The sequence below is a fragment of the Rutidosis leptorrhynchoides genome, chromosome 8, assembly GCF_046630445.1.
Source record: "Rutidosis leptorrhynchoides isolate AG116_Rl617_1_P2 chromosome 8, CSIRO_AGI_Rlap_v1, whole genome shotgun sequence".
NCBI classification, from domain to species: Eukaryota; Viridiplantae; Streptophyta; class Magnoliopsida; order Asterales; family Asteraceae; genus Rutidosis; species Rutidosis leptorrhynchoides.
The window spans coordinates 63,667,118-63,680,664 of NC_092340.1; the positions used below are offsets into that span (position 1 = coordinate 63,667,118).

Here is a 13,547-nt window from a genome sequence, read left to right on the forward strand (position 1 = left end):
CGGCAGTTGGAGATGGAACTGCCATTCGGCAGTTATAAACCCCACCCCGTTTTTGGTTATTTAATTCATTGGTACGTTTAATTAATTCATAAAAAAAAAAAACATATTCTCTGTTCTATATTTTCTGAGTTTTATCCGATTGAAGATTTCGATTGTACCATCGAAATACTTTGATCTGAAAGTGATTACACGACTCTCAGATATCCGAAATCGAAACCTTGATTTACAACAGTTTACAACTTCTGATCCTAAAGTCAATTACCAAAAATGGTAATTTGACTTTTTTTTCGACTTTTGTTGTTTTTGTAGCTCTATTCTAACAGAATTTAGATGTTAACTTTGTTATTGTATTCAAAGTTGAAAGAACAACTATATGTGTGCTGTGACCATTGGTGCATGTTGATAATTAGCAACTACAAAATTGATAATTCTCTTTTAGTATTTCAAATGATTGTTGGTATGCGTTGAAAGAAGACACAATGGGTTAGATTGGGTTGACTTGGGTGGTGTTCATATGGTTTGAAACAAGCGTTAATGGGCCAGATTGGGTTGGAGCTAAACTTGGTTGGTACTGGTATATATGAGTTGAAACAGTCACAATGGGTTGAGTTGGGTGTCCTGCAATGATTTCTTTGCTTGTTTTAAAAACTAAATATAAGTTATAGTATTTCATATAATTACACTCATATAAACTTATATAAATGTTTGATCTGACATACACTATGCTAGGCTTGATCTACCATACACTTTATGCGCGTGTATATATTATAATATTATATTATATATGTATATAAGAAAGCTCGTTTAGGCTCGAGAACTTAAACGAGCTTGATATTTGAAGCTCGAGCTCGTTTATTAAACGATTCATAATCTAGGCTCGACCTCCAGTTCGTTTAGCTCAGATCGAATCGAGGTTTAACGAACCGAATTTAAGTAGCTCACAAGTAACTCGGCTCATTTATAGGCTTATAGCTCTACCGAACGCCTTGCGTATGTTGTTTTAAATAAATGTGAAGGGCACCAAACTATTGTATGTATGAGCTTAGGGAGCAAAACCAATACATCTCGTGTTTTCGGCTATCATCGGCTATACTGATATGGAGATTACTTATTATTTATTACTTATTGTGATGATCAATCACAAACACAGTGCAATATGAAGACTACGATCTACAGGAAATGTATAAAAATATATAATACACAAATAGTATATCTAGGCATTCACCATGTACTCTTGAGTCTTGACTTTTTTTGAAGAGCCAAACGTTTTACTAAATTGTTTATGGCACCGAGTGGGAAACCACGAACAATACTTATGAAATAAATGAATATGACAACCTGTAATATGTCTTAAAAAAAGTACGTGATAGCTATAAAAGCTTTTCTGATCAAACCATTTTAGGACACAAAATAAAAGTTGTAGTACTCTAAATTCTAAAAAGCATCGAGAGTACTCTATGGGCAGTCTTGGGGTGTTGAGGCCTTGGCCTCAAATTGTGTGTACTTTTGTGATCTTACTAATCGCTACTATTGTCATTGCTGAACCTTACGGTAATCAAGTTCCCAAGTCTAATGGTTGGCGTTCACCAAAACCAGTTCAACATACGCCAAATTCAAAGTACGTTTATAGATCTCCACCACCACCACAGATGAAACATACATGGCCACACCTACCTCACCTTTACAAATCTACTACCCCGTCATCATATATTTATAAGTCACCGCCACCTCCATACGTTTACAAATCCCCACCTCCACCGTCACCGTCCCCGCCACATCCATACGTCTACAAATCCCCACCACCACCATCACCTTCCCCGCCACCTCCATACGTCTACAAGTCTCCACCACCACCATCACCGTCCCCGCCACCTCCATACGTCTACAAGTCTCCACCTCCACCATCACCGTCCCCGCCACCTCCATACGTCTACAAATCCCCACCACCACCATCACCGTCCCCGCCACCTCCATACGTCTACAAGTCTCCACCACCACCCTCGCCCTCCCCACCACCTCCATACATTTACAAGTCCCCACCACCACCATCACCGTCCCCACCACCACCATACATTTACAAGTCCCCACCAACCCCATCGCCTTCCCCGCCACCTCCATATGTCTACAAGTCTCCACCACCACCATCACCGTCCCCATCACCACCATACATCTACAAGTCACCACCACCACCATCACCTTCCCCGCCACCTCCTTACGTCTACAAGTCCCCACCACCACCATCACCTTCCCCGCCACCTCCTTACGTTTACAAGTCCCCACCACCACTGTCACCGTCCCCGCCACCTCCGTACATCTACAAGTCCCCACCGCCGCCATCGCCTTCCCCACCACCTCCATACGTCTACAAGTCTCCTCCCCCTCCGTCCCATATACCTTACCCCCCATATTACGACAAATTACCACATGTATCATCTAAGACTCTTCCGCAGCCTTCTTACTACTATAAGTCTCCACCACCGCCACGTCACTATTAAATCTCAAACTACTTCAACAATAACAAGTGAAGCTCGATCATCAGGAAACATCTTTGTGATGTTGCATTCAGCCCGGTTACTATTTATTCACCTTTTTATTTCTTAATCATGTTTACAAATGAGTTCTGCGAGGTCCACACATGTAATGACCTTTGTTTATTTACTTTTCTTAATCATTCATGTCATTCTTTCTGTTGATGAAAAACGGTTTTTCCAATATCGTTGTTTGTAATGTTTCCTTCCCTTTGCCAAGAGATAAGCAAGTATATATTCAAAATCATGCACTTCGTTTTATTTTAATCTCGTTACAGAACTTTGAGCTAATCATAATAAGAACCACAACCATTTTCATAACCATGAATCACCGAGCAGAAGATAATTTTGCTCGAAAAAGGAAATAAGCGACAAGCCGACAAACAATGAGTCGAGATACAACTCATAGTAATATTTGTAAAAACCATTTAAAAGGCAACTAATTCATGAATGTTCATATAGATTAAGGTACATGTTACCCAAACTGCTATCAACTATTAACATCGTTTAGATGCAGCAAGACAAACACGACTCTACACTAATCCTATCTTTGCATATACTGATTTCACGAATTACATGAAAATAAGTAAAAAATTATCAAATCCTTACTGGCTCCTAAATCCTAATAATGGGGAATGCTGAAGGTAGCCTTTAAGGCTACGTTCAAGCATAATTATATTTATTATATTTAAGTTTGAAAATAAAAAGGTGCTTTACATAAGTTTTAACAGTGGGTGAATCATCAATCCTTTAAGTGGAACTTAATTCGTACGTTCTACCTAAGTTCATAAAGTTACGTAGAGGCAGCCTGATTCACATAAGAAATATATATTACATAACTATACAAATTGGTGTACTACATACTTTAAAATGATGGGAACAAAAGAAATGTGTTTTACGAGCCAACGTGGTTGAATACTTACTAAACACTGAGTTTAGGTCGGAAATCAGCTTTGGCAAATGGTGCAGTGAAATCATCGGCACAAGCCATACGGATGCGCTCAGGAGTCGCTGGGTTGTCAAGAGGAAACCAACCATGAGACCCTGATTCAGCTCTTGCAGCTATAATTGCATCTTTTATGGCGAAAAACACCGATGAAGCCAGAAAAAACGGAGGTTCACCGACAGCTTTCGATGAATGTACGGCCTTGTCATTTGGAGCATCCTGTGTAGCAAACAAATCAAATATTAACGCAAAACATATACTTATACGGGTTGTCCAGAGAAGTTTCGGATTTCATCGTTTAAATTACATGCACGGTTTGTTGTTAGAAAGTTGTAAACACCAACGGCCTTTTATATGGATGTCCATTAAGTAGGTCTGCTATGCTATTGTTTGGTATGTCACTTTAACGGGCATCAAATTAAAGGCATATTGCTGGAACATAGAAAATATAGGACATCCCATGTAATTTTGTTAGTTAAAGGATGAAATTCGTAACTTGATAAAACTAAATGGTTAAGTGCTGGACGGTTCATAATCCGAATGATTCAAAGGTTCTGAATGAGTTTGGTTCTAGCGCTAAATGACAATAAGTTATTTGATAATCATTGAATTAGCAATGTTAATAATGTAAAATTACCTTGTTAACCTCTATATGAATCAAACTTAGAATATAGTTGTTTAATAAGTGCTTTTGATATAATTTGGAGAGGATATTACATAAAATTTATATGCTTAATGGTTAAGAGAGTATTTCAGCTCTCAATGATTCAACACTGATATGAACCATTTGAACCGTTCAACATTAACTGTCATTCAGATGCACTGAATGGTTCAGCATTCAACGTTGAATCATTCTATTAAGAGGTAAATAAACATATCCTTACACAAAACCACAGGGACAATATGTGTAGTTTACTCTTTTGACCTGTTATTATTAGTATTCTTTTAATGACTGACAGCTCTTAGGGTTGTCGTTAAGGCGTATTAATGTGCTGTACAAAGCGGATTATTTTGACTTATACATGACGGCTTGTAAAATGTAAGTTATTTTTGCAGGTTAACGACATTCCTAAGGGTTGTCGTTAAAAGAATTTTTATTACTAATTAATATAAATATTAATCAATATAAATATTAATTAATACATACAAGTATTATAAGATGCTTAGAAGGTAAATAGAAGTATTATAAGATGCTTGGTGTGTTTAGAAATTGTTTGGTGTTTGTAGTTTGTTTGGGCCTCGGTGCCTTTGGTTGTATCTTTTGTTGCGAGGCTTCATTTTTTTTTATGAAGTTCTCGAGTTTTTATATAGTTTCAGTGTTGCGAGGCTTCATTTTTTTATGAAGTTCTCGAGTTTTTATATAGTTTCAGTTTTTTGAAAAAAAAAAAAAAAAAAAAAAAAAAAAAAAAGGTAAATAGAAAATTTAAAGGTATTACCTTCAATAAAGAAACCTTGAACTTGAAAGGTACATCATTGACAGAAGGAATTTTATAATTTCCGGGCCCACAAGTAAACAGACAACCTGGTGGGATCCACTTATGAGCATCATCACCCCATTTCAGTTCCTCAAGAGCCACCCACCCTATTCCTTGTACAAATGCTCCTTCAATCTGTATATATGAAAGTGCGCACGTTGGTTAAAAAACGTATCACGAAAAACTTTGTAAACATTTAATCCCAGCCATTAATTTTGAACTGTTGCTAAAACGACATAACAAAAAACTGAAAGGAAACGAAATATGAACCTGTCCGACATCAATGGCTGGATTGATTGAGAATCCAAGATCCAAAATGACATCAGCAGCCCTCGTGTGAAAATCCCCCGTCAACGTATCGATTTCGACCTCGGCAAATGCGGCTCCGTACGTAAAATACCTGAAGATGTTGCCTTTTCCAGTTGTCCAGTCGAAACCAATGTCGGGAACAATGTAAAACCCGTGTGCAGAAAGATCTATGCGCTCAAAATAACACGCGTTCACCAACTAAAAACAATAAAAATAAAATATTATTCATAACAAATCAATCAGTCCTGTCACAATAATAGCTAAACCAATAAAGTGTCATTAATATATTAATATATTTAATATTTAATTTAATATACCTCAACGAAAGAGGTATGTTTTTTAAGAGACGCAATTGGATCCATTCTTGCTTTTATTTGTTTACACGCATCCAAAACGGCAGCCCCGTACATATCAGAACTAGCTGAAGCTGCTGTCGGAGATGCATTAGGAACCTAACAGACAACTTAAACCGTCAAAAAAGTTGTACATATCATCACGCGTTAAAATTTAAGTACACCGAAATATGTTATTACCTTATCAGTACTAGTTTCTGAAATAAAAACAGAACTAAGAGAGATTTCAAAGGCCGAAGCAGCAATTTGGGCAACCTTTGTATGCAAACCCTGACCCATTTCGACACCGCCATGTGTGACCAGCACGGTTCCATCTGTATACACTTGAACGAGTGCACCTGCCTATAACATACACTAAACATAACTACTAACTGCAAACAAAAAAAAATAATAAAAAAAAATAATAATAAAAAAGAGATTTGATTATGTCAAAAAAAAAAAAAAAAAAAAAAAAAAAATTACCTGGTTCATGAACTTTGTTGTAAATGCAATGCCAAATTTAGTTGGAATCATCGCGACTCCACGTTTTTTCCATCGGTTTTTAAGATTGAACTCTTCAACTTCACTTCTAACTTTCAAAAAGTTGCATGATTTCTTAAGTTCGTCCCAAAGTCGATGCAAAGTACAATCTTGAACTTGTTGACCAAAGTGTAATATTGATCCTTCACTCATGAAATTCATTTCCTAAGAGTAAAATCACGTTAGTACGTATATCTAACGAAGGAAAAAGTCTCAATATCAATCAAACATAACGAAAATTGATTCGGATTGTAAAACGTACTCTGATCTCTTCGGGACTTTTCTTAACCTCCATAGCAATTCGTTGAATCCAATTTTCGGTAATGAGCATACCTTGGGGTCCACCGAACCCTCGAAAAGCCGTATTGCTCGGATAATTAGTAAAACAAACATTTCCATTAACTCTAACATGTGGAATCTCATAAACGTTATCGGAATGAAACATTGCACGTTCAAGTACCGCCAGAGATAAATCAAGCGAATTTCCCGCATTGTTATAGATTTCAAGATCTAAAGCAAGCACCTTTCCTTCATTCGTAAACCCAACCTAATAACAATAACCATTTTTAGTCCACAAAACCATTATTTCAACTGGTCTTTTACTAAATAACATGTGATGTGATATTTCCACCGTCAAAACGGATTAATCCACCATAATTATGCATTAGGTACTTGTACAATACAAGCGCCTATTTCACAAATATGGTTAATTTATCAGTTTTGGTCGTGGAAAATCAATTCAACTGTTATATAGTCAAAGACGAGTTGACTATATAATATGAGAATTGATATTTCCACCATCAACATTAAAAATCCACCGTAATAATGTATCAGGTACTTGTACAGTACAAGAACCTAATTCACAATTTTGGTGGATTTATCAGTTTTGATAGTGGAAATATCATCATTATTCAAATAATACTTACCTTATACTTTCCAAGAAAGCTATGTCGTTGTCCAGATATCATCATATCTACGTCTCTATCGAACGTGAGTTTCACGGGTCGATCCAACAGGTATGCGGGTACGGCGGCAACAGCAGCAAAGAAAGCCGATCGTGTTTCTTTCCCGCCAAATCCACCACCAATTCGCTTCACCTTGCAAACCACTTTTGACATCGGGAGACCAAGCACATGTGCTACATACTTTTGATGCTTTTGTGGTGCCTAAATACAAGCATAAACAAATGTATCTCAAGAAATTTGTCACGAGGCAGATACTATTAAGACGAAAAGTTTGACCCATTTATATATAAAATGGGTTGATTCGGGTTATTTCTTAGCAGTACAGATATCCTAAACTACAGTATTATATACAATTATTACAATACAAATTTGTAATAAAACTCGGGACTTAAACTTTTTCGACCTAAATAACAAAAGGACCCGTTTTGGCATGAACCCATTTTGGCCCGTTACCAACCAGCATGACCCACCCATTTTCCAAACCGAGAAATATGCTAACCTGAGTCGATGAAATCATGTGGACCTCGTTGCCACCATCCATGGTCCAAACAAAGGTGCTATTAGGTTCCAAATAAAAGTGTTCTTGACCTCCAATATGAACCTCACCCTCGATAATCTTATGACATTCGTCCGATTGAAAACATAGTTCAACGTCCCCTTTACTTAAAACTCTATGTGTATTTGGATGAAAACTTTTGGCCTTGATGGCATCCTTAATCGATAAAATTGCCGGCAGAACTTCGTACTCAATGTTGACTTTTCTTGCAGCAAGTTTCGCATTTTCATGAGTATCCGCAACAACCACTCCTATAACCTGCATATATATAATATAATAATATTTTAAAACTAAAAATATAAAACAACAAGGATACCTTTAGACAATTCCTAAATCAGGATACAAACAGTGTCGCAGAACTCAGAATTACTCTCGAGTACTCGGTTTTTGCAACTCGGGCAGTACTCGGCGAGTATTCGGTCAAACTCGGTGAAGCTTGGTCAAAATTCAGTCAAAACTTGGCCAGAATTCGGGATTACTAGAAAAATCGGTCAAAACTCAGTCAAAATCAGTCAAATTAAAAGTTGGTAAACATCCAAGTACTCCCCGAGTTGCCGAGTAACTCCCTAAATCAGCCCAATTTAATAATTTTAAAGGAAATCTCGGTCAAACTCAGTCAAACTTGGTCAAAATTCAGTCAAAACTTGGCCTCAAAATTACTTGAAAAATTGGTCAAAACTCGGTCAAAATCAGTTAAAGTTAAAAGTTGGTCAACATCCGAGTACTCCCCAAGTTGGCGAGTACTCCCTAAATTAACCCAATTTAATAATTTAAATGAACAATTAACCTGGCCAACACACGTGACAATCTCAGAGGCGAAAACTTCCTCATCTTCAACAACCGGGCCCGTAAATTTTGCGCCCGGAATATCTTTAGAAAAAAAGATACCTGCAAATCCAGGTGATGACCTGGCACCCGAATCATCAATAGAAACTAACCGAGCATGCGGTTTCTTACTTAATATCATAGCCGCATGTAACCCATTTGGTGCCATAGGTGTATCATCCGTATACTCAGCCTCACCCGTTACCTGAAGTCGTGCTGACATATGCACTTCGGCGGACCCCACAGACGTACCCTGTTTTACAACTTCGTAATCTTGACTACTCATAACAGATGGACGGGTAAAAGACTCGATAGCCGATAGATGTGAAACGGGTACAGATTCTTTAAACGAATCTTGACCGTCCATTTGATGAGATACCCATAAAAAGAATTTAAAAAAGAAACTTAAAGTCAACGACTTTCGAAACTCCACCATGCCACCTGGCGCGTCTTCCGAAATCAAAATGTCCTGTCGCAAAATTTTCAACGAGTCCTGCAAAAGTTCCTTATTCCATTCTTTACCTGTTAAATGACCGTTTGTTTTAACCGCCGATAACGAAACGGGACCCACACCACCGTACACTATACACGCGTCGGAAACGATCCATTTCTCGTTACGTTTTTCAAGAAAAACGCGCATTCCGGCGTTTACGAGCGCGATATCATCGTCCCGTCTATGCGCTTGTTTAAACTCTTTCACGTACTCATATTTACGAGTCCAAGGAACAAAAACCGACAAAAGAATCTCGTTTTGCCCCAAATCGACTTTTCGATAACTTAAAAAAAACTTCTCGGCAAACGTTTCTCGTATATTTCCTTTCCCTTCAACGATTCGAAACTTAGCACCCGAAGCCATCCAAATCGGATTCAAATCCGAAATAGGACTAGCGGTGCAAATATTCCCGCCAACCGATGCAACGTTTCTTATTTGCGTTCCCGCAAACCATTTTATTTGTTCGGTAATAGCTTTACACGCCGACGTTTCATAAACGGGACGCTCTTCGATAAGTTTTTTTAGAAATTTCTGCAGCTCCGATAACCTAACCCCGGCACCTATCTCTATACCGTTATCGTTAACGGTCAAAACGTTAAGTTCGGGTACATGGGTAACGGCTATAAAAACCGGGTAGTGAATTTTCTTTAACCTCGTTTCGATTCCAACTTCCGTGTTTCCTAAAACTAATTTCGCATCGGGGTTTCGCGATTTTAACTCCAATACGTGTTTTAACGATAACGGCCTATGCCATTTGATCCCGCCAAAACCGTTTAACCTTAAATAACTCGACTTCCTTAAAATAAGTTGAGGCGGGAATATGATTTCTTTGTTTGTGTACGAACTTCCATCAATTTCGTTGTAAGAAACTGCCTTATAACCGTTATGGCAAACATCGGCTTGCTTGACGGTTTCTTTGTTGGGCCCACAAGAACATGGTTTACCAGTTGAAGGACAAATAAACTCACCATCTTTAGATTCTTGTAATGAGACAAAACCATTAGTGTATAACAAGTCATTAGTCTTTGCAAAGACTCGAAATGCGTCGAGAATCGGTCGATAACCGGTACATCGACATAAATTTCCGGCTAAACTTTCTTCAATTTGTTCTTCGGTAGGTGGTGTTTTGCTAGACCGTAATAATGCGTACATCGACATGATAAATCCAGGAGTACAAAATCCACATTGCGAGCCATGACGACTCGCTAATGACTCCTGCACACATTTTACAAAAAATTATTTTTTATTAAAATTGATTAACGCGAGGAGCAATGAAAAAAGACCCGAAAATGATAAGTTTTGTACCTGGACCGGATGCAAACCGAATTTACGATTTCCTAATCCCTCCACGGTGATTACGTGCATTCCTTCTACGGAATATAGCGGAGCCAAGCAAGCATTAATTGCTTGGTGCCTGAAGAAAATAAAAATGATACTTAAAACTTTAACACATTAATTTAATTTTTTATCACCTTATTAAAGATGTGAAGGGGAAGAGCAAGAGTATTAATAGAGACTTACACACATTTCTTCAAATTTTGATCAAAGTAAGATACCATAACGGTGCAGGCCCCACAACCTCCTTCACCACACCCGAGCTTAGTTCCTGTTAAACCTACATCTTTATCACCACAACAGGGTATCAATACGGGTCAGATCATTTAGTCCGTAAAGCAAAGAGCATTTATCCTTATTATTAGAAGCCTGCCTCATAAAGTTACACTATGATCTAGAAAACTAAACCAGTAACCTGATAGAGATCCTTTAAAATAAAAATAAAAAGCATATATACAAGAACTTAAACAGAGAAGACTCACATAACAATTCATCAAATATCAAAAACACAAAGAAATTAATTTGAAAAGTCAAAACATCACACTTATTATAATTCATAGAATAGAATTTGTATAATTCGAGCTATTCCAAACATATTTAAAAATAAATTAACACTAAAATCATTTCAATTTCATAGAGACTTTACTAGATCGAGCTTAATTTGCTCGATTAAAATTATACTTCTTTGCAGGCCTACAGGAATACACGAACATAAACTCCCTAATCCAATACAGAATCTTAAAATAAATATGAACAAAAATAATGAAATTATTAATATAAAGCATAAAAAAGTAAATAAATAATAAATAAATCAATTAAAAAGACAAAAGTAAATCAAAAAAAGAAATAAGATGATTCTGTGTAATACCTCTGAGATACTCAAGAAGAGTCAAGTGTGCCAGACCATCAGGGAGAAGCTTAAGGACTCCATTAACATACAAAATAGCATCTTTTGATTCTTTAACATCATCTTCGTTGGTGATCAATGAACCCATATCAATCCTAAGAACGGTGTGTCTATGTATGCATGTGATTTGAAGGATTAATTTAATAATAATTGAGATTGAGATCAAATTGTGTGGGAGTGTTTTTCTATTTCGTACAAACTAACTCTTGTTGGACTTTTTGTATTTTGTTTTTATACGATTTGGATTGGATGGATGACATCGTCATTATTTATTAATTGCATTTATTATTTATTGACGATCTCTTTTTGGATATTTATCCGTGAGGCGGCACTTCTGATGATACTTTACAAACAACCTGGATTATTCCATTATGTGAGGTAAAAAAAATTTATTCCTTTTTCTGTATAAAAAAAAAAATATATAAAAAAAAATTAGGTAAAATATAAAGGTAAAACTATAAAATAGAAAATAAATATAGTGTAATAACGAAATTATTTAGATTGTATGTATTTTTTTTTTTTTTTTTTTTTTTTTTCTGGAGACCATTGATATACAAATTAAATCATATTCTTCCTTTATCTAAATGGAAAAGTTAAGAAGAGTAACTCAATTTATTTTTAAAACATTTGTATCATATACTTACATATATGTACCATTAAGAACCAACACTACAAATAGTCACTCTTGGTTAAATTAAAGGGTAAAATATGTAATTTTTTTATGTGTCTAAAGTTAAATTCGGGCAAAGAGTAACTTTTCTATCTAATAGAAGATCCACCAACTAAAACATATGGAGTACATAAAATTTTGACGGAATAAATCTTTCTATTCGTCACGAGTTAGGTTTCACCACCATTACTATTAAACTCGAAATAATTTTACGAAGTAAAAGCAACAAGTTATATATTCGAAACGGAGTTTTCATTCACTATTAACAGAGCTTTGTTTTAAGTAATAAACATGAACGTGAACTACATTTACATTTTAGGTCCTTACATTATTTATGAATATACAAATAAAGTTAGAATATTATTAAATATACATAACCACCTCCCGAAGTATCCTTATGTTTGTCACACCCCCAAATAGGGCCTGAGGTATTTGTGACTAATTATATCAAATCACAGTTGTATAAACGAGAACGACTCTATATGAGACGTTTTATTGAGTTTTGCAGCGGAAGTTAAATAGATTACATTGTATTTAATAAACAACGCATTAAATGTCTTTAATTGATATGATATGTAATGAAGACTCCAAGCATAGCAAGCAATCATCATCAAAGCAGCAGATATACAGCGGAAGCAATATTTAAGTACCTGAGAATAAACATGCTTTAAAAAGTCAACACGAAGTTGAGCGAGTTCATAGGTTTATCATAAATCAATAGTTCAATATAGCATTAGACCACAAGATTTCAGTTTAAAGTTGATTAATACCAAATATATCAATCGAAAGAGTTGCTGTTTGTAATATCGCGACTAAACAAAGTTACCCGTGACACTTGTTATTCATGTCGTTGAATCATTATTATGTATCCAAAGACCAACGGTCAAATGGACAGAGATGTCACTCTCAGTAGCGCTACTCACAATAATTAAGCTTGCATCTTATACCTCAGCAATTAACGATATTACGGCAGGAATTTAGCATGACAAAGCACGTATATAGCATAAAAGTTTGAGTACTTGTGTCTAAACGTAAAACAGTTATAAAAGTTGCGCATGTATTCTCAGCCCAAAAATATAGATAAAAAGGGAGCAAATGAACTCACTATACGATACGATAGTTTGTAGTAAATATGCATATGTTGGCACTGCATAAGTGCAGAGTTGGCCTCCGATTCACGAACCTATATCAAATATTTATATTAACACATATACTTGTAATCGAACGAATTAATATTATATCTTGAATTATATATCTTGTGTATTTAGTTTGCGTATAAATTTAAAATGATTAATATTTATATAATTATGTTAATATATATATATATATTTGATTAGTATTATATTAAAAATAATTAACTTGTTATATATGAATATTTATATAAGAATGGCTAATGTGATTAATAACTAATTTTATGTAATATTACTTATAAGTATATTTTTGTTTATACACAATATTTATTTGGTAAAATAATATTAGTAATAGTAAATAAAAGTTGTATTTGATCATAATGATAATATTAATAATATCAATACTGATGATAATTATAATAATATTAATTTTAATGAAAATGATAATAATAATAATAACTATAATAATAATAATTTTACTAAATGATAATAATAATAATAATGGTAATAATTTTAATAATATAGATTTAATAATA

The 13,547-nt window shown here is 35.4% G+C and overlaps 2 protein-coding genes across 2 annotated transcripts; one reads left to right on the forward strand and one right to left on the reverse strand.

Annotated features, from left to right (window-relative positions):
- The first annotated feature begins 1,457 nt into the window (after positions 1-1,457).
- Positions 1,458-2,495, forward strand: LOC139863489 (uncharacterized). Its single transcript, XM_071852118.1, has one exon. The coding sequence runs from the start codon at positions 1,458-1,460 to the stop codon at positions 2,493-2,495; it is 1,038 nt and encodes a 345-aa protein (XP_071708219.1).
- An 898-nt stretch (positions 2,496-3,393) lies between these two features.
- LOC139861529 (xanthine dehydrogenase 1-like) lies at positions 3,394-11,399 on the reverse strand. The gene is made up of 13 exons (XM_071849953.1): positions 11,173-11,399; positions 10,491-10,590; positions 10,275-10,383; positions 8,439-10,184; positions 7,595-7,909; positions 7,057-7,296; positions 6,393-6,677; positions 6,074-6,295; positions 5,792-5,953; positions 5,576-5,710; positions 5,220-5,456; positions 4,911-5,084; positions 3,394-3,693 (listed from the first exon to the last, which is right to left on the reverse strand). Exons 1-13 carry the CDS (start codon positions 11,297-11,299, stop codon positions 3,451-3,453), a joined length of 4,095 nt encoding a protein of 1,364 aa, XP_071706054.1. The 5' UTR covers positions 11,300-11,399; the 3' UTR covers positions 3,394-3,450.
- Between the last annotated feature and the right edge of the window lie 2,148 nt (positions 11,400-13,547).

Bases quoted from the DNA above. Each gene is read 5' to 3' on its own strand.
- LOC139861529 (XM_071849953.1), bottom strand. From the start codon at position 11,299: ATGGGTTCATTGATCACCAACGAAGATGATGTTAAAGAATCAAAAGAT. The intron at 10,185-10,274 runs GTACAAAACTTA...AAATGTGTGCAG, and splicing joins TCGGTTTGCATCCGGTCCAG to GAGTCATTAGCGAGTCGTCA. The intron at 7,297-7,594 runs GTTAGCATATTT...GCTTGTATTTAG, and splicing joins ACATGATTTCATCGACTCAG to GCACCACAAAAGCATCAAAA.
- LOC139863489 (XM_071852118.1), top strand. From the start codon at position 1,458: ATGGGCAGTCTTGGGGTGTTGAGGCCTTGGCCTCAAATTGTGTGTACT.